Below are 21455 nucleotides of genomic sequence, written 5' to 3' on the forward strand. Positions count from 1 at the left end.
TATAACAAGAAAAACAGCAATAAGACACTTACCAGTTTTGTTCTTTATAAACCCCTCAACAAAAGATACCGATAAAATGGTAAATAGTATGATTCTGTGGGATTCAATGTGAATATAGAGAAAGTATGGAGTACTTTGGGAAGACATTTAATTCTCCAAGTTCTAATGTCATAATGATTACAGCCGAGTTCCAAACTATTCTACATCATTAGAAACTCTGGTTCATCCGTAAAGTTTTTGCCTATTATTTTGCAAGAAGAGCTGAAGAGATTTTCAGCTAAAGTTTCCTTGTAAGTTGGTAACAGCAGAGGAGTCACAGGGGCTTTAATTAGGGTTTGATGTTTTTAGGGCTAAACCTCAGAAGTATCAGGAGAGCTGATACAATAGAGAAGAAATAGGGAATTCAACTGGAAGTAGATGCATCTCTCAATAAATGTTCAGAGACATAATTTGAGAGATCATGTTATTGTGAGAATCAAAGTGAGGTTCATAGGGTACTGGAAATACATGCATGAAACTATTCTAAATTAATATATTTGCTGTGCCGTGTGCCAAACTGAAAATTGAGAAGGAAGAAAAAGGTATTTTTTATTTTATCAGCTGAACATAATTTAACTCAAATGAAATGGAAAATATGTAACAAACTATTCAATCTTGACTATTGATTCAGTATCTTTCTTACCTGTTTTTTTTTAAAAATATGCACTTGAGAAGGCTTAATTTTTTTTCCTGTTAGAATGTGATTTATTTTCCTATGATGGAATCCTTAAAGAAAAGCACTCTTTTCTGCCATAATTGTTGATTCTTCAGTTTTGGCAGCTAGTTTTCATATCAAGATTCAGCAAAAAATAGCCCCAGCTAAAAAATTGAACTTAAAGTGAATTTTTTAATTAGTAATTATGGTTTGTATTATTATTTTTTGATTACAGATTTGAATTTGGTAGGGACATGTTTCATTTTGTATTATATTCACACTTTTTCTTATACAAAAATATATTTGTTGCATAATAAATTACCTAGTTTTTAAAGATATGATGTTTTCAACTGGATTTGCAAATACTTAAGAGAAAGTAAACTAATGAGGATTATCAAAGCATAAAAGAAATCTCTGTTATCTATCCTTTACATTAAGCTGGAAGGGATATCAAGTACAGGTAGTGGTGTGGCCAACTTCAAAGAAATTCAAAAAATTCTGAGCATTGCTGCCAGCAGCTAAACTTACAGCAGACAAATAAACAGTGCCAGAATACGACCACAGGCAAAGAAATTGCATTGTCTATCACTGTTGCATTCTCAGAGCAGTTGCTGGCCTGAGTTTGGTCCAGACCAACCAGTGCTTGTCCAAAAAAATGCCTAGGCACAGCTCAAGAATGCCAATGATCTTTCATATTAGGTAGCTAGAATACAGTTATCCTATTTTAAAAACTATGTTTAATTTTAAAGATATAGCTGAATGTCGTCAGGATCAGGTTGTAGTTACTGCCACTGCTTAGCTACCATTAGACAAACACTTTGTCTTGTTGATGTATGTTTCAACAGAAAAGTGTTACCAAAGGTAATAGAAACTAACACATTTTTTAAATTAAGAGTAATTATAAAAAAACCAGAATATCTTTTAGCATCTGTGACTATAAATTAGGACAGCTATAATGCTGGGGCCTGAAGGACCAGCCCTGAGCCAAAGCTGACCTATAAGATGAACTCTCCAACCTAATATTATATTTAGCCTAGTATTGCATTTAGCCATATATCTGCTTATTAATGAAGAATCTATATAATCCTTAGTAATGCTTTAAGAATACACATTTATACTTGTTAGCACAGCATATTATCAATAATTAGTAAGGTTTGTATGTGTTATAAATACTCCTTTCTTTTCAGCCACGGTCATGGGAACAGTAGGCAGCTGGTTCATATTTGAGATATCAAAACAGTCATAATTCTGTATTTAGAGACTAAGCAAGGTCATGGGGCATTTGATAATAGTCCAAACTGACTCGTCATTTTACCTTGGGCCCTGGCCAGGCCTAAGGGGAAAACCAGGAGGAGAATAAAGCCAGATTGTTTTTCCGCAACAATCGAGTGATGTAAGCTAATTTGTTTTACACTATATAAGCTGGACCCTCTCAAAGCAAAGATGAGGCTTCCCCTATGGGTGGACACACTGCATAGGATTTCCCAGTTGCTGGGAAGAGGTTCTCCAGACCTCCGCTGTGATCAGGGCCTTCTCAGCTGAAGTGCGGTCTGGATGATGATAATTACTTAGGGCAACTGATGATGTAGCTCTCTTAATCACTATAAGACTTTCTTTGTAGTAATTATTAGCTGCATCGTTAAGTGTATCCTTTCATAAGCCACTGCATTATAGTAAATTTATACACTTGTTTTTAAGGTTGGTGTCCATGTTCCTTAAATCCATGCTCGTTACCGAGTACGAGGGAGGGCAGGGGCGGGGGCAAAACAGATTGACAAAATGACAGCTCTAACGATTGAAATGAAATTACTTTAGATTATATGACTAAAACATCAAGCCACACTAATTTTCCTTGTGGTTTCCAAGACTCAAACTTACAGTTTCAACTACAAGTACCTCTAAAGAATTTTTGTTTGGTGTTATCGTGACCCTTGTATATGATGATTCAAGAATATGTCTAATTTTTCTGTTCCATTATGTCAGCTAGGACAGATAGCTCTGAGGAAAAATACATATGGTGCTTACAGTTCAAACAAATTTTCTTGGAAACATTTTCTGTAACAGTTCAGTATTTCTCAAATGCAGAAAAAGTACTTTTGGAGCATTTTATTCTCAATAAAAAATGGGGGGTCCTTGGATTAGTGCATATGTAGCTGACCCAGTTTGAATAAAATCAGGAGAAGCCCTGTTACCTTTTGCAATACATAGAATGCCCCAGAGGTTGAAAAAGTTCATGAAATGTAAAGGCAGGTAAAGATTCATGGCTGTAAAATATTCATACACCTAGAATTGTCCTTGAGGATGATGAAATTGCCTATTCAATCCATTACAACATGTAAGAATTCAAATTGCCATAAAGAAAGATCTAAGCCTGCATAAGCAATATGCAGTTATAACATATTTTTTGTTAGTAGACTACAAAGAACTACAAGCAGCAGAAAAAAAAGGACCACGAAAATAAAAATAGTTAACAATTTTTTTCATATCCCAACAGACTTTAAAAAGTGAAAAAAAAAAGTAGTTGAAAAGACTTTAACAGATTTTCTTAACATCACAACACTTGTTTTTCTGTTATCAAACTGAAAATATTTTTCCAAAATAGGATGTTGAATAGCCAGTTCTAGGACATGGCAAAGTATTTCCCTTAAGTTCTGGATTTAAATTAATGCAAAAAATATTATATATATTATTTAAATTAGTTAAATTTATCTTTGGCTATTTGGGAAATCATTTGTCTGTTGTTAACTCTTTTCTTTCTGATTATTGTCTATATTACCCGGAATACAATCACTGCACAACAACTAGACTATGCACCATGCACGGTTATTACACTGTGCTCTTTATGCAGCCATAACAATACCTATTAAGACATTTACAAGACTGTTCTAGTATTGACATCATAACAGGGACAAAACCTGTCTACATAGAGCAGAACCTCATTACTGGATTGTTTGTGAAATTTTTATCCCCATAATACTGAAACAAAATAATGTTTAAACTACAAAAGCATGCATAAAATAAAAATTGGGGTTTAAGGCAAAATTAATATGGTTAGTGTCAAATTCTCATGCTTTGCCTGAGTGGCTATAAATTTTAGTTAAATTACTATTTTGTTGTCATTTTAAGCCACAAGGTGGCAGCAATGATATAATCTCTTCATCCAAGACTGTAAAACTGTCCACTCCCACTACTTTTACTCTTAAAGCATCTCCTGTGCTTACAGGGAAAAGATGACAGAAAGAGATACTATATTTTCTTTGAAAAAGTACAGTTCCAAACTTTGTTGCTTGCTAAATGTTTTGAATTCACAGGGTTCTTTTGCTTTGGTGGTTTGGTTGGTTGGTTGATTGTTTTGGTTTGGGTTGAGTTGCATAAACCTGTCATTCCTGGTACATGATCATTCAGCCACAGAGAAGATGCAGTGCTTACCGATAGCTGTTGAAAAGATCCATGCAAGTGCCATTGTTTTTACAAGGCTCTGAATTACATTCATTTGATTCCTTTTCACAAAATGTTCCTTCCCATCCAGGCAAGCAATCACATTGGTATCTCTGAAATATATTAGGTAAAACAAACAATTTGTTTCCTCATTAATATAATTACAAGAGGCGTTATTACTGATGGTTGGAATACATTAACAGACAGTAAAAAAAGTTTAGGAGTTTTTTTAAAAGCTGAGTGCAAAAATAGACTGCCACAGTGTGATGATCAAATGTGTAACATACTAACATTGTGGCATCTATAGGTGTTTGGAGTCTGCATATAACTTTGCTACATTTTAGCTGTTTTGTTATTGAAATTTGGAGACAAACAGACAACGATATTTCAAACATATATGGGCTATCAACTTCATATAAACAGTAAAGAGAAATTATTTCATTTCCTAATACTGTTTAAAAATATAAAAAGTTAAGAGTCAGAACGCTGATGAAAATCCAGATTGGGCAGTTGTCCCAGACTTTTCTGTAATAGTATTCTTACCCCCTTCTGCCAAATTAAAAGCTTAGAACATTTTATTGGAGCAAAGATAACAAAAAAGAAAGGAAGTTAACTGTTTGAAGTCAAGCTCAATATGATTGTCCTGGGACGTCACACAGTGTGCAACAACTCCACTCATTCCAGGACTTCAAATAAAATTGTTTACTTGTATATTCTAGCATAACTGGTCAAATCAACTTTTGCACCAACCAATTTGTACATAGTGAATTTACGATTCATATTTTTCCCAACTGCATTCTATTTGTTTAGTTCTCATGTTGACAAACACCATTGCTATGCTATGCTTGCTGTGATTTCTGTGACATGGATTTTCTGAATCCACTGAGATAAACTTTGGAAATCAGGAAATAAATTTGAAAGGTATCTTTCTGAGTTAAGACAGGGCATGGAACATGGGCAGATGGAATCAATTTGTGTGGGGAGGCTCTACAGAGGGTTCTGGACAGGCTGGATCAATGTGCCAAGGCCGGCGGCAAGAGACTGAATAAGGCAAAGTGCCGGGTCCTTCCCTTCAGTCACAACAACCCCATGAAGTGCTACAGGCTGTCAGAAGAGTGACTGGAAAGCGGCCCAGTAGAAAAAAACCTGAGGGTGCTGGTCAACAGCTGGCTGAACATGAGCCAGAAGTGTGCCCGGGTGGCCAAGAAAGCCAAGGGCATCCTGACCTGTATGAAATCATATAGTTAGCAGGAGTGGGGAAGTGATTACTTCTCTGTCCCTCAGTGCTGGTGAGGCCACACCTTGAGTAGTGTCCAGTTCTGGGCCCCTCAATTCAGGAAGGATATTGAGGTGCTGGAGCATGCCCAGAGAAGGGAAACAGAGCTGGTGAAGGGTCTGGAGAACAAGTCCTAGATGGAGTGGATGAGGGAGCTGGGGTTGTTTGTTCTGCAGAAAAGGACATTCAGGGGTGACCTTATCACTCTCTGCAACTATCTGAAAGGAGGTTGTAGCAAGGTGGGGGTCAGCCTCTTCTCACAGACAACCAGTTACGGGACAAGAGGAAATGGCCTCAAGTTGTGCCATGGGAGGTTCACGTTGGACATTAGGAAGAATTTCTTCACTGAACCGGTGGTTAAGCACTGGAGTGGGCTGCCCAGGGAAGTAGTTGAGTCATCATCCCCATAAGTGTTCAAAAAACATGTGCATGTGGCACCTGTAGACATAGTTTAATGGTGAACACGGTGGTGCTAACATTAACAATTGGACTTCATGATCTTATAGGTCTTTTCCAATGTTAAAAATTTTATGATTCTATAGGTTACAGAAAAAATTTATTAAAACATTTTGTCTTTTTAAAATGTAATACTGAGACATGAACTTGGAAAGAGAAAAAAATTTTCTAGGAAGTGTGCCAAGGAAAGAAAAGAGAAAATACATTTGAGACAAATTACACTACTAGCACATATGTTTGTGATTCCTATTACATAACAGCCACACAGAATTTCCTCATTTATCTGCATATTTATCAGTGCAAAATGGGCAAAAATGGGCACTATTAATCCATATCCACAAGTAAGTATCAGACATCTCCTAAAAACTGTTTTATTACTAGGTTAGGTTTTCACATATACCATATAAAGACTAGCTTCCAAAAAGCTCTTCCAGAAATGGATTACAAAATTAAAAGTGAAAGGAGGCCTGCCAACAGTTTTGTTTAGAAAGTAGCAGTATTTTTCTAGTCTCACTAAAAGTATTTGTCAATCAATTGCTGAAAGTTTATGATTTGTAGATTTCTCATTACATGAGGATTGTCACATCAAGAACAAAATATTACTTACATATATGTATATCATGCATATGTGCACAATAAGCAAACTAAAAATTCTTACATATTATTTCATCTCTGTGTAGTTTTACAGTGACTGAGAGTGACATGTTGAAATAAATTATATACAAGTGTAAGCAGATAAAAAAGGTTTTGATAGATACAAATCTTTACAGAGAAGGACCTAGGAGTCCTGCTGGACACCAAGCTGGACATGAGTCAACAATATGCCCCTGTGGCCAAGAAATCTAACAGCATCCCAGGATGCATAAAGAGGAGTCTGTTAGCATGCCAAGGGAGGTGATCTTCTCCTCTACTCAGCCCTGGAGAGGCCACAAATGAAGTGCTGTGTCAGTTCTGGGCTGCCTGGTACAAGACAGATATGGAACTATTGGAAAGAGTCCAGCCAATAACATTATGAAGAGATTGACACATCTCTCAGATGAGGAAAGGCTCAGAGAGGTGGGATTGTCAGTCAGGGCATAGCATACACCGAACAACATAAAATGACAGGAAGATGTGTAGTAGAAAGTATGCAGTGAATCAAACAAGAGACTGAAGGAAGCGAATTTAACACCTATTTATATATTTTTCCCCTTTATTTACTGTAATTATGTATTACTATCCATTATAGAAAACTAAAATAAATGGTACTTTTGAGTTCCTTCAAATTATCTTTTGCTTGTCCTCTAAGAACACAATAAATGTGTAAATAACACCATAGTTATTCCCTGTACAATATATAACACAGTCTGTGTAAGAACAGTAGATTTTATCAGCTAAATACAAGATCAAACTGTAATTTTTTTGATCTCCTTCATTCATACCCAGAACCACACACACACATTAGCATGTATTTATCCCACTATCTGTGTGTGTGGTAAGAAACTGCCATTTAAGAGTATTTGCATATTTTCCCTTCTCCAACACTGTAAATGAAGAATTAATCATTTCCTTAAGACATAATCAATGTTACTTAACTGGAAAATGGCAGCTGAACATCTGGTAAACTGAAACTACAATGAAAAAGTTTCATCACACACAACAAGGATCTGAATTATGAACAAGGAAATCTTCAGGCCTGTCCTTTGCTTGTGTAGGTTGAGCAGAATTTTTACAGTATAAATATATACTCCAGATACTTTTTCCATGTCCACAGAAAAATGAAGGTAATTTAATTTTTAAAGATACTATGGAGTTGGGTCATTTTTGGGGGTGTTACAGTTTTTCATTTGCAGAAAGAACAAACAATACCTTTCCTAGAAACTGAAACACTCAAAAGAAACACAGAAATGCCCCTTTACTCTGTATGTTTCAAGTCCTTTTGCCAGACCATGTTTCTTGTGGAGCAACTCTTTTCCATTAAGGCCAAAAAGGAGGAGCACATCATAAGACCATTTAGCATTGGCACATAATGGGAAATGTACTCCAACCTCTACAGAAAACTTCACTACAAAACTCTTTTTCTGCTGCAAGCAGAGCTTTTTCTCCTTCAGAAAAGCTTCATGGAACTTCATTTTGCTAGTACCAACAGTAGTTTACTTAACCTTGTGAAATAAATGTGAACATAAAAATGTAAACATCTGTGAAATCATATTTGCAATTGCTCTAAACCATATTGAGATCCTAACATTATTTATGCAGCCTTTTTTGTTAATTTAAGTGTCTTTTCTGAGTTACTACTTTCAGGTTTACTTTTAGCTTGTTATTGATTTGATCATTTGCATAATTATAGGTATTCACTAAGAAAATAAGATTCTCATTTCTCACTATGACATTGTTTTCATTATTCAATTCTGTTTTGATTTATGTCCTAAATAAGCAAGCTTATTTAAAAACAAAACAAAGCAAAATAAAACAGCAAAACAAAAACAGGATACCTGTTCATCTTCATTAGGTTTAACAGTTATACTAAACAAGACCAAACTAAAACAAGATCCATGCAGAGTGAAGTCTCATCAACTATACTACCTTCCCATCTTATGGTAATTAATTATTTACCTGTTCTTCACAGGATGTAGTAATAGTGAAAGTGAATGGATGAACAGTGGTGCTCCACAAAAGAAAGAAAATTGACTTTGGACACATGAAGAAAATCTGCAATTAGCTCTGTAGCTCCTACTCTGAAAAACAGACAAGGCCTGCTCTAATATTAGTTATTGGCTCTGTAATGGATAGTTGGATTCCCTAACTCATGGCAAAGAAACAGCTCTTGGGAGTAAGCGTCATGAGGTTTTCAATACAATTATTAATACTAATCTTACTTTGAGAAATAATTATAAGAAGTCCCATGATAGAATAAGGTGAAAAAAAAGTAGAAAACATACTTTTTCAGAAGTCCTGAACAATTGCAATAAAAAGTGCTGCAACAACTGACTGGTTCTGACAAAACTACTATTTAAAAATCACCAATTTAGTTACCAAATCTTATTATTAGAATCATAAACTGATGTATTCTTATCTATTCTTTTATTTAAAAAAGGAGTTTTTTTCTATCTTGCTCTTGCAATATAAGTTACACAGCCTATGTGGGTTTTGTCCTATGCACTACAAAATGCCTGGTCCTGCACTTTGGCCACAACAACCCCATGCAGCGCTACAGGCTGGGGACAGAGTGGCTGGAAAGCAGCCAGGCAGAAAGGGACCTGGGGGTACTAATTGACAGGAGGCTCAACATGAGCCAACAATGTGCCCAGGTGGCCAAGAAGGCCAATGGGATCTTGTCCTGTATCAAAAATAGCGTGGCCAGCAGGACCAGGGAAGTGATCCTTCCCCTGTACTCTGCGTTGGTGAGGCCACACCTTGAGTATTGTGTTCAGTTCTGGGCCCCTCAGTTCAGAAAGGATATTGAGGTGCTGGAGCTGGTCCAGAGAAGAGCAACAAGGTTGGTGAAGGGACTGGAGCATAAGTCCTATGGGGAGAGGCTGAGGGAGCTGGGGTTGTTTAGCCTGGAGAAGAGGAGGCTCAGAGGTGACCTCATCACCGTCTATAACTACCTGAAGGGAAGTTCTAGCCAGGTGGGGGTTGGTCTCTTCTCTCAGGCACTCAGCAATAGAACAAGGGGGCACGGGCTTAAGCTCCGCCAGGGGAAATTTAAGTTGGATATCAGGAGAAAATTCTTTACAGAGAGAGTAATCAGATACTGGAATGGGCTGCCCAGAGAGGTGGTGGATTCACCATCCCTGGAGATTTTTAAACGCAGATTGGACGTGGCACTGAGTGCCATGATCTAGTAAATGGACTGGATTTTGACCAAGGGTTGGACTCGATGATCTCGGAGGTCTTTTCCAACCCAATTGATTCTATGATTCTATTCTATGATTCTATGTGAAATAATAACTTTATTAAGTAGTAGTTATCTACAGAAGTTGAGGTAGCATTATGGATTTTCAAGCAATTCTATATTCTCTATTTTTATCTATATATCCTTTTCTACAGAGTTAGATCCTAAAAATTCTGACCAGTATATTTATTTGTCCTCCCAAACCTGCTTAGGTTCTTTTGCACCTAAGTTATAAATATAAGGTATTATAAATTGTATATTAACTGATATAATGGATAAAACAGGATTTGTTTTATTTAAATTTTAAGCAAAGCTTACAGAAAGAACAATGAATATTTTAAATTTGCTTATGTCTCCAACATTTAAAATAATGATTAGTTATATTAACTAGAAGGAGCACATTTAAAGCACCTGGTACAGGCAAAGTTTGATGAGTTGTAATGAGTTTTGCCTTACGCTGTAATATTTCTTTATCTGTATATATTAATTTTTATTAATAAATATATGCAAGAAAGTTCAATTTTCATAATATTTGAATAGCTCACCAGTAGTAAAGGGAAGCTTACATTTTCATTCACTGCAAGCTCCAGCTTAAAATATGGCTGATATCTAGACATGCTGTGTATTTATAACTCTAAATGAACTGTACTGTAATTTGTAACCACAAAGAAAATTATCTTAAATGGGAATACTAGTTATTTGCACTGCATGTCTCTATACAAAACTGTTTCATAAAATGGTAGCTTTGCTAATAAATCATAATTATTGCTGCTTTTGATATTGATCATTTTAAAGTGACACAATTGTAAAACTATGATATTTTGCTGAAAGTTTAGTTCTCTTAAAATTGTATCAACAATTCTAGCAACAGGTTTCTCTTAAAATTATTTTAAATGTTGCATTTAATGTGCAAATAAATTCTGGCCTGTGCCTCTACAGTTTAATCAGCTATTTACATCACTGCTCAGATATGATGGTTCTCATAGTCCAATGTAAATTTGTGGGAGATACGTTTCTCTGTGGAAATTTATCCATAACATGCTGAGGCATGCAAACATGCAACACGGCTTTTACTCATATTAACACAGATATTCCATTTGAGCATGACCAATATTAAATATTATGTATTATGTTTGCAGAAAAAGAAGAAATACTCATAACAAATCCACACCTCTGTGATTTTATATTTTTTAGTAATTTTAAAATGTTATTCTATGAGATGTTACAGGAAATACGAACATTAGAAAACCATAGCAGGTATTTAAGAATAATCATTACCATAACCAAATTTGACAGTCAAAACATTTTAAAAATTGTTGATACAAATCAGGAAAGTTTCTTCTTAGGAAAGTTGAAGGATTTCTGGGAAAAAAATAAGATTTGATACAGGCCTAATCTAGTAGCAATTTTATGACAACAAACCAAAGTCAGTTTGAAACCTCTTACATAATTAATAATTGGTAATAGATTTTTTTTGTCTCTATTTCTCCACCTCTGGCATTTATTCTGTTTATACACTCTTTTCTTTCTCTCTTAGAGAGCTTACTAGAAAATATGCCAATCAAATCACCTTCAACATGACAGGTACTGAACAGCACAAGAAAACTAATGAAAAACAACAGCCTTCAGTTATTTGTGCAAAATAAACCAAATAACTAGTCCAGCTAGTGACAGATATTTGAGTATTAACCTTTGATCAGTGTATCTGGTTTGATCAATTGTTCAATGACTAGTTAAAGGTCATGAACACATTCCTGTTAATCCAAAGTACTAACGGGAACTTAACCCACCTAAAACCTTGTCCAGAGCCTTCAGTTTGCCCCTAGATCTCAGGTAAGAGGAGAGCTATGGAAGTTAACTGTGATATTCCAAAGGAACAGCCAAGGTACTGACAGACAGAAATAATATTTTGCTTTTGAATTTCAAAACTGACAGTGTTGTTGCTAACTTTTTAAATAAAGTAAGAAAAAAGCAGAAGAACAACTACTGGTTTCCATAAAACAAAGCTATCTCATGCCTTAACATAATTGCTCATTCAAATTTAAATCTTAAGCATACAACCATTATCACATCAATATATTTCAAATACCATGAAGTACCCTTTTTACCAACCTCAGGCTCAAAAGTAGGGGAAAGTTAAAACAACAGACTGTTCCAATAATACTTCAAATTAAATATCCTTAGAAGTACCCAGAAATTTAAAATATTTGATGTCAAGTTTCCTCTTTTGAACTTTCACTCATCTCTACTTTAAATTTATAGAACATTTCAGTATAATAAAATGCATTATAGGAAAGTAATTTGGAAGAAAGAGAACATGGATCCACAATCACCTGGCCCTACATTTGCAACTCTTGGGGCTTGACTGTGCTTGTTTTCAGAGCTACATCATCATTCTTTGCTTTTTTAATTAGAACAATATGCACAGAAGTTTAAAATGTAGTTGAAACTCCCCCATGTATTTAGCTCATGCAGCTAGACAGTTACTAATGCCCAAGTAGCACTGTGCATGCCTTTGTGAGGAAGTTCAGTTCAGTTGACTTTTTTGTCAAGTTTTGTCATTCTGAGCCCAGTGTCGAAGCTCCTGGAAGGACAGTGAGGGCCTGGGGTTCAACAAGTTGCATTCCCCAAAAGGAGAATTCCACTGTCCCCAGATTCACTGTCACTAAAAGCAGCACAATTTTCCAGAATTTACCCCATGAAAAAAAAAAAAAATTAAAATACAGTGTTTCAGATAGTTGTACTTGATACCTGTCCTCTGTACTGGAAACTAAACCTCCATGCTCTTTTCACTGTTTCTTCACTCACAGCCTTACATTACCAAAATTAAGAGTATGTGACCACCTGATAATGCATAACTGAAGTTGGTTCATACACTAAAAACTTGGAACTGTCTGTTTATCAGGGTCACCTAATGACAGCTGCATCCACAAATGAAAAATTCATAGCAACTTCTGATTGCAATAGAATTTCTGTAATACTTATGGTCTCAGAATGGCTTGTTATAAGAATCAATACTTTCTGGGAAAAGCACAAATTGTGTCCAACAGTCTAATTCACTTGTTGCATAACACAATTTAGAAATAGGTCACCAAAAGTCAAATACAAACGTTCTTTTGAAATCCAAATTATTTAATTGAAAAATCAATGAGAATTTACTTTTGAGGCTTTTCCTGAAAATTGTATGTCACTTAAAAAATTAATAAAGAGGCTGCAAGACAGGACACAAAATTAATGAACCAAGGGTTGTCACCATTTTAAAGACAAAGTTTATTACAAAGAAGAGAGAGAGAGAAAAGGGAACTGCAAATTGGAGACAGACTAGATAAACTGAGTGATAACACCATTATCAGTCCTCCTCATTTTTTAGAAAATTGTTCCAGTCTTAGGTTTTTCATCTCGGCTTTTGAATGTGTTATTTCTACTTTGTCTGAACATTTTTTTAACAGTACCAGCTCCAGATTTTAGTAGTGCTTTTCTCTTTTTTCTTGAAAAATGTATGTTAATTATAGATTTTTCAGCATACTAAAGGGCTATTAAGAAGGGATTCTATTATGAAACATTTATATAGATAAGAGAAAAAGGTGGAGTATTTTTACAATAAAATCCTAACTTAATAATTCACATTCAAATGATAAGAACTCTCTTCCCTCTTTCTCTATTTTCCTAACAGACAGTTAAAATGAATTTTAGTAGTACTTAGGATAAAGCAGTGAAAGCATCAATAAGGTAGGCTACACTGTGAGCTTAGGAATGTAATGCTTTAAGAAATTATGTTTTAGGATTTTACAGTTCTGTGTGTATTTGATATGGTAGAGGTTAACAACTCTTTACCTGTTAGCTCATATTTCATATGAGAGAAATAAAATGCTTTTCTCTCTGATAGAAGGAAATTTAGAGACTTTCATTCTAATCTTGTAAGGCTGTAAAAACATTTAATCTTAGCTATAACTTTTTCTGTCTCATTTCCACTCCCTGGGAGAGCTTGATCTTATTAAGGGCAATCTTTTGTAATTTGCATGTTGCAGGCCTTCCTGGAGTTTGCCTCTTATTACTCTAATGAAGTTCTATTTCTGGATATTGAAGGTGCTTGCCTACAGGACTTCATGAGGTTCCACACCTGTAATGCTATTGCAAACACTGTACTCACTAGCCATATTTATTAAATCAATTACAATTTATGATGATGGTGCATAGTTAGGGCTTTTTTTCGTTCTTTGGATTTCAGCAGAGTATTGATGAGACCTACAGTCTCATCAACAAGCCACAAAAAAGATTATTTGTGCCTGAATTTTGTCTACAAATGTGATAAATTATACTTCTTTTCCTGTGTAATTACAATTGTGCCATCATTAGGCCACTGACTCTCTCTTTTTCTTTATTCTGTATTCTCCCTCCTTCTCTCTGCACCACTTAAGGTATATGCTTTTCTTCTGCTCATGCAATCTTACCCAGGCCCTGGTAGGAACTGGATGAAGGTTTGAATTTGTGCAGCCACTGCAGCTAATAGGATGATTCTGAAGTCAACAAGAAAAAAAAAAAACAAACAACAAAAACAAACCCCAAATCTGAAGTCCAAAACTGATAGGAATGTGAGGAAACAGTGATGGACCCAAGAGGGATGTACTAAATCAGGGACATTTAAATGGGGGGAAGCATTAGAAAAATTGGTTAGGAAACTCAGATAGGGAAATGAAGATTCAGAGCAATGAGAGCATGAAAGGACATAATCTCTGACTAAACAATCTTTATTAGCGCTTGTAGGTCTTTAGCAAATCTGATTTTTATAATCTTCTGTTAATGGGTTAAATTAAGAATTGAGGGACTTTGTGGAGAAATTTGTTTCCTGCAGGCTGGAAATAAAAAGGCTGCAAGATCTTTGATCTCCAAGTTTTGAGAACTGTGGAGATCAACACCATGTATTTCCCACCAGCCATCTGAGGCACATAAATTTATGACCATGGTTTGTCAAGATACACAGACAACATCCCTACTCTTCCTTTTTCACCTACAATGTCATCTTTTTTTGTCCCGAGGAACAGCAATGCTATGTGAAATAACTTTAACATGATAATATCTGGAAATTAGAAACACATACACATATACAACTCCATTTGGTTAAATAAAGACAAAAATAGTTCTCTCAATGTGGTCTCAAGTAGAAGTTATCCAAAGAAGACATTGCTATTAAATATTACTATCACAAATTATTTATTTTTCAGGAACATCTTCTTCATCATTTACAAATGTTGTAAATGGGTCCCCTTTCTACAAAAGTTTGGTATGAACTGCTTGCTGAAACTCATTCCACTGGTTTGTAACTATATAGTTTCAAAATAATGTTTTAAACCAGAGGAAGAATGGGCCAGAGAGGGTAATTTTGCATGTATATCATAACTTTTCTTAAATTATTTTATTAAGGATATTGATATAAAATAGAGCAAAAACTTCTGTATAATTTAAAAAAATGACATTTTTTTTACTTCATATGTCTCATTAAATTATATATTTGCATATTTCATTTTGATTATATGCCCAGAAGAAAGTAAAGCTGTAAGTTGATGCAAGAGCATATAATTTAATTTTTTATATTAAATCTATATTGTTCAGGGTATAGTTGGTTGTTTGCTTTTTTTCTTTCTCCTAGCTTTAATTGAAAACTTTAGTATATTCTTTTCAGGAGTGTAGTATTAGTGGGAATCACAGAATCATAGAATGATTTGGGTTGGAAGGGACCTCAGAGATCATTTCGTTCCAACCCCCCTGCCATGGGCAGGGACACCTTTAGTGCTCAGAGCCCCAGCCAGCCAGGCCTTGAACACCTGAAGGGATGGGATGTCAACAACTTCTCTGGACAACCTGTGCCAAGGCCTCACCACCCTCCTAGTAAGAACTTCTTCCTAGTAAGTAAGAAATCTGCCCTCCTTCAGTTTAAGGCCATTCCCCCTTGTCCTATCACTCCATGCCCTTGTGAAAAGGGCCTCTCCAGCCTTCTTGTAAGTCACCTTTAGGAACTAGAATGCTGTTCTTTAGCATGACTGTGACATCACGCTCAAGATGAAAGCTGGGGGAAGAATAATAGAATCATAGAATCAACTGGGTTGGAAAAGACCTCTGAGATCATCAAGTCCAACCCTTGATCCACTACCACCGTGGTTACTAGACCATGGCACTAAGGCCACATCCAGTCTCATCTTAAAAACCTCCAAGGACGGAGAATCCACCACTTCCCTGGGCATCCCATTCCAATGCCTGATTACCCTCTTTGTACAGAATTTTTTCCTAATATCTAACCTAAACCTCCCCTGGCAGAGCTTAAGACCTCTTGTCTTATTGATAGCTGCCTGGGAGAAGAGACCGACCTCCACCTGGTTACAACCTCTTTTCAAGGAACTTAGTGGGAAAAAGTTGGACCAGTTTCTTTGAATCAGATGTTTTAAAAAGTAAGTGTACAGTAGTATAATTATTAAAATACAAATGTAAATGAATTATTTATCTCCAATTAAATTATTTCTGAAAAGTGTATGAAAAGCTAAGAAATATCACTGCTTTAAAAAGCTTAACATTGAAAGTAATTTTAAAAATAAAAATTATTTCAAGGATTGCTCCTGCTCTTATTTTCACTCACATAATATGTGCATAATGTTTGAAAGATAATATGGCTGAAGAAAACAAAGCAGAGCTCTGTAACATTCTATACATCAAAAAATCATGAGGTAATGAAGTACACCAGAGGATCTTGCTGGTTTTGTATTTTATTAAACATGCATGCTCTGAACAAGAATAAAACACATTTGTTTTCTGATATTTATGGATAAAGCCAGCATAAGCATTATTCTGGATTAGTTGACGTCATTATACTCAATAATAGATGAGGTGGAGATTTCAATTTTATAAGGCAAACAGGATGGTGCTTATTCAGAATACAAACCCTTAATTCATAATGAATAATCTGTTCATCTAAAACATGAAGAAGCAAAATGGGACCTTTGACTAAAATTAAAAAAGTTTTTTAAACCAAGAAATTGTTCAAAATGGCCATTCTGTTAGTAAGAAATTACGGAATAATAAAAATTACTTGAGTAATGAAGCTGGTGAAGGGTCTGGAGCACAAGCCTCATGAGCAGCAGCTGATGGAGCTGGGGTTGTTTAGGCTGGAGAAAAGGAGGCTCAAGGGGGACCTTCTCACACTCTACATCTACCTGACGGGAGGTTGTAGCCAGGTGGAGGTCAGTCTCTTCTCAGTTCTAACTAACATGTGACAGAACAAGAGGAAATGGCCTCAGGTTGCACCAGAGGAGGTTTAGATGTGATTTTAGGCAAAAAAATTCTTCATGGAAAGTGTTATCATGCCTGTCCAGAGAAGTGGCTGAGTCACCATCCCTGGAGGTATTAAAGCTGTGTAGATGTGGCACTTAGGGACATGGTTAAGTGGTGAGTTAGGAAGTGCTGGGTTAACAATTGGACTTGCTGACCTTGGAAGTGTTTCCTACCATAGCTGATCCTACGATTCTAACCATGGCCTGGGGACACTGGTAATACACAATCTCTCAGCTATAACCATGTAAATATTGCTGTGACTTTCATGCTTCTGGAGAATGATGTTTCCACAGTGTCCTGGTTTGGGCTGGATAGAGTTATTTTCTTCCTAGTATCTGCCAAAGTGCTGTGTTTTGGATTTAGCATGAGTATAACATTGATGAGACATTGATGTTTAAGTGGTTGCTGAGCAGGGCTGACATTAAATCGAGAACTTTTCAGCTTCTCATGCTGCCCTGCCAAGAAGCTGTGAGGGTTCACAGCTGGGACAGCTGATCCCAGTTGACCAAAGGACATTTGTAATGTCATACTCAGCACATAAACGAGGCAGAAAAGTGGTCAGGGGTCTAGTGCTAGGGAACAATCTGGGAATCAGTTGGTTAGTGGTTAGCGATTTATTTCAATTATTAAACTCCTCTTAGCCCTTTCTCTCCCCCACCCCAATGGGTTGTGGAGTCAGCAAGCAGCTGTGTGGTGCTTAGTTGCTGTCTGGGGTTAAACCTTGACACAGAAATTGAGCCTGCAGCGCATTTTTCTCTCACGTACAGGTTAGAAATAGAAAAAACATAACAAAGACACTCTGATATACCTTGCTAAATAGAAACTGTATTTGATGTGTGTTCTGCTTATCTGACAGTTTAGAAACTGAAGGAAATTTTGGTATTGAAAATCTAGTGCATCATAAGAAAGAGAAAAAGTCATACATCTGACAGTAAGAGGGAAATAATTGGGACAACTCAAAAACATAAAAGAAGATTTAGGTAACTATTGTAAGGAGAAGATATATTCAGTAAAGATAGGGTAGAAAAATCTAGGACCTTGTAGAAGTCTGTGTTTTCTTAGATTAGCATACATGAGATTCAGTACACTTGAACTGGATCAAAACTAGTATTATATCAAGCAACTCCTGTATATTAATTACCCAGTTTTAAAATAAATTTCTGAATATTTTTTCCTGGTATGCATTTATCCATAATTTCTCTTTATCTAAACCCAAATTTAGTCTAAATTTTCTCCTTGTATCATTCAGAACAGCTGGGAATTGAGACTCCAAAAACTTCTCTTAAACGGGTAGTATTAGAACACTTTTTGATTCAGTCTTCACAATGCTGAAAGCTCTGGTTACTCTCTTTTTGACAAAGGGATGTTTGTTGTTGCTAAAAGATCACACTAAAAGCTTGTTTAATACAATTCCTTTCTTTTCCCTCAAAGTTAGTATTCCAGAGAAAAAACTCGAGAATTTTCTAGCTCTCTTAATGAAATGCATGCCGATATTAATATAAATAGTGTAGATTTTTTAATCAACAAAGGTTTAGTGGAGAAAAACTGGTAGTTTGGAAGGTAGGAACGGTAAATAAACTGGGAATATGGCCAAGACCAACAGAAGGTATATAGAGCTAGGAACTTGCAAGCTAAAGGTGTACATAATGAAGGCTGAAGAGAAAGAACTGAGTTTCTACACAGTAGCAGGTACTGTCTAAAGGTGTACTGAGCCTACTGTTTATAATTACTGTTATTAATTAAGTTGACATATTTAAAGCATGTAGAAAACAGCATCTCAATTATTGTTCATTCCTCAAGCATGAAACAACTATTAAAACATGACTAAAAAGCATATGTCCACAGCCAGAGGAGACTGGGAATGTTGCCTAGGTAATAAAATGAAAATGCCAGATTCTTTGATGTGCCTTTTGTGTCTTTCCCCTGTGGGCACACATGCAGAATGTGCATTATTGTTCTCTATAGCACTGAGACTTCTCCTTGCAGATGCTTTCCAGTGTTGGACTTATTTAGAAATCATTTAGTGACAGTCATCCCAGATGGACAGCTAACCAGCAAGTGGCAACAGAGTAAACCAAAAAGTGTGTTTTGTTTTTCTATGCTGAACAAAAGACACCATTGTTTCTCCTAACAAAAGAAAAAAAAACAAAATAAAACAATAAGAAAACAAAGACCAAAAAAACCTCCAATCAAAAACAGTTCAATATTTGAAACTCAGTCTCTCATACTATATATATATATATATATATATATATATATATATATTAGGACTAAGCTAATTTTCAGATTAAATTTAATATTTCTGATCTTATTTTTAAAAGTGCAACATATATTTTATTAGAGTTTTCAAAAATTAAAATCAGAATTCATCACATCACATGACTCTTATATGAGAAATTGCTAACAGTTTTGCAGATACTAAAATAGTTCCACAAAGTCTGTAAAGTGTGGATACTCATTTCAAAAGACATTTCAGATATAGCATAGCAAAAAGATGCAAGGGAATTATATAGTACTAGTAGCTATCAGAGTTATTTCTTTTAGGAAAGTCTCGTACATTTGTGCTGCAATTAAAGTGGAACAGTATATGCACCTATAAACTTCAAGAAGGCAGACCAACTGAAAACTTTTGCAATCCTTCGCCAGTGATCTTTGCTTTCTTTTTTTCTTCATTACTTCTATATCTCAGTGATTGCATTTGAGTGAAACTTGAACAGCAAGGTTCTTGAACACTACTCAACACCTGATGCACCAAGGAACATGTATCAAGAAACAAAATATCTTTGTCCTTAGTACTCAGAATTAAGGAACTGGAAATACCTTCCTACTAGGATTTTATTTCATATCACTAACCGAACTACATCTGGACAGATGTTGCACTGAGATATAAGTCAAGCTTGTCACACAGTGAAGCTACCTAAAGCATGTAATCATTCACCTTTCAAAGAAAATGTACTGTCTTTGATATCTGCCAGCGTAATGCTAACAACTAGCTTGTTCCTTTATGGTTCAATTCAGTTCAATAGTACACCTCTGCCAACAGGCAGATTGTCAGTAAGAACAATCTGAATTTATCCTCTGATGTCTTTTAGGGCTTGGGACAATATGCGGAATTTTTTTGAAGCACAAATGCTGAGTTTCATAAAGTGGTATGACATGCACTGTTATGGACCAGTAAGAGTTAAACTATTTCAATCACTTATGCATTTTGTCTAATTCTGCTAAATGGACCACTGATTTTCTAGCAGGCACAAAACCAGACAAACATATGGACAACATTTATAGGCAATCAGTACATTTAACATAATTTGAGTATCTCAGCTGACTAATGAGGGACAGACAAAGACAGAGATTTCCAAGCTGTTGTCCATACTGAGATCACAAACTGCTGTTTCAGAAGACTTGTCCTTTATGAATCTATTCTGAATCTTTATGAATTAAGAGTTGTGGTCAATGGCTCATTGTCCACATGGAGACCAGTGATGAGTGGTGTCCCTCAGGGCTCAGTACTGGGGCTAATACTGTTCAACATCTTTGTTGGTGACACAGACAATGGGATCGATTATATCCTCAGCAAGTTCGCTGATGACACCAAGTTGTGTGGTACAGTTGATACACTGGAGGAAGGATACCATCCAGAGAGACCTTGACAGACCTGAGAGGTGGGCCAATGCAAACATCATGAAGTTCAACAAAGCAAAGTGCAAGGTCCTACACCTGGGTCATGGCAATCCCAGATGCAGCTACAGGTTGGGCAGAGAGGTGACTGGGAGGAGCCCCACGGAGAAAGACTTGGGGGTTATGCTTGGTGAAAACTTGACAGGAGCTGTCAGTGTGAGCTCACTGTCCAGAAAGCCAACTGTGTCCTGGGCTGCATCAAAAGGGGTGTGGCCAACAGGCCAAAGGAGAAGACTGTCCCCCTCTACTCTCCTCTCATGAGATCCCACCTGGACTTCTGCATACAGTTCTGGTATTTCCAATATAAGAAGGACATGGAACTGTGGACGCAAGTCCTGAGGAGGGCCACAAAGTTTACAAGAAGACTGGAACGCCTTCCCTACAAAGACAGGCTGAGAAAGTTGGAGCTGTTCAGCCTGGAGAAGGTGGCATGGAGATCTCATAGCAACCTTCCAGTATCTGAAGGGGGCCTTCAAGGAAGCCAGAAAGGGAATCTTCATTGGGAACTGTAGTGATAGGACAAGGAGTAGTGGATACAAATTGCAAGAGGGGAAATTTAGGTTAGATATTAGGAAGAAATTCTTTACTGTGAGCATGGTGAGACACTGGAACAGGTTGCCCAGGGAGGTTGTCAATGTCCCATCCCTGGAAGTGTTCAAGGCCAGGTTGGATAAGGCCTTGAGCAACCTGGTGTAGTGTGAGATGTCCCTGCCCAG

The 21455-nt window shown here is 36.3% G+C and overlaps 1 protein-coding gene across 1 annotated transcript in view; it reads right to left on the reverse strand.

Moving 5' to 3' along the window:
- The window catches only part of EYS (eyes shut homolog), a 671723-nt gene that overhangs the window by 491444 nt on the left and 158824 nt on the right, over positions 1–21455 (reverse strand). Inside the window, exon 12 of the mRNA XM_051778236.1 lies at positions 4124–4245. Within this exon, the coding sequence (XP_051634196.1) occupies positions 4124–4245 (122 nt within the window). The remainder of the gene's footprint in view (positions 1–4123; positions 4246–21455) is intronic.

Source organism: Manacus candei, unplaced genomic scaffold, assembly GCF_025592945.1.
Source record: "Manacus candei isolate 608988 ecotype Guabito, Panama unplaced genomic scaffold, ASM2559294v1 h1tg000011l, whole genome shotgun sequence".
Lineage (NCBI taxonomy): Eukaryota > Metazoa > Chordata > Aves > Passeriformes > Pipridae > Manacus > Manacus candei.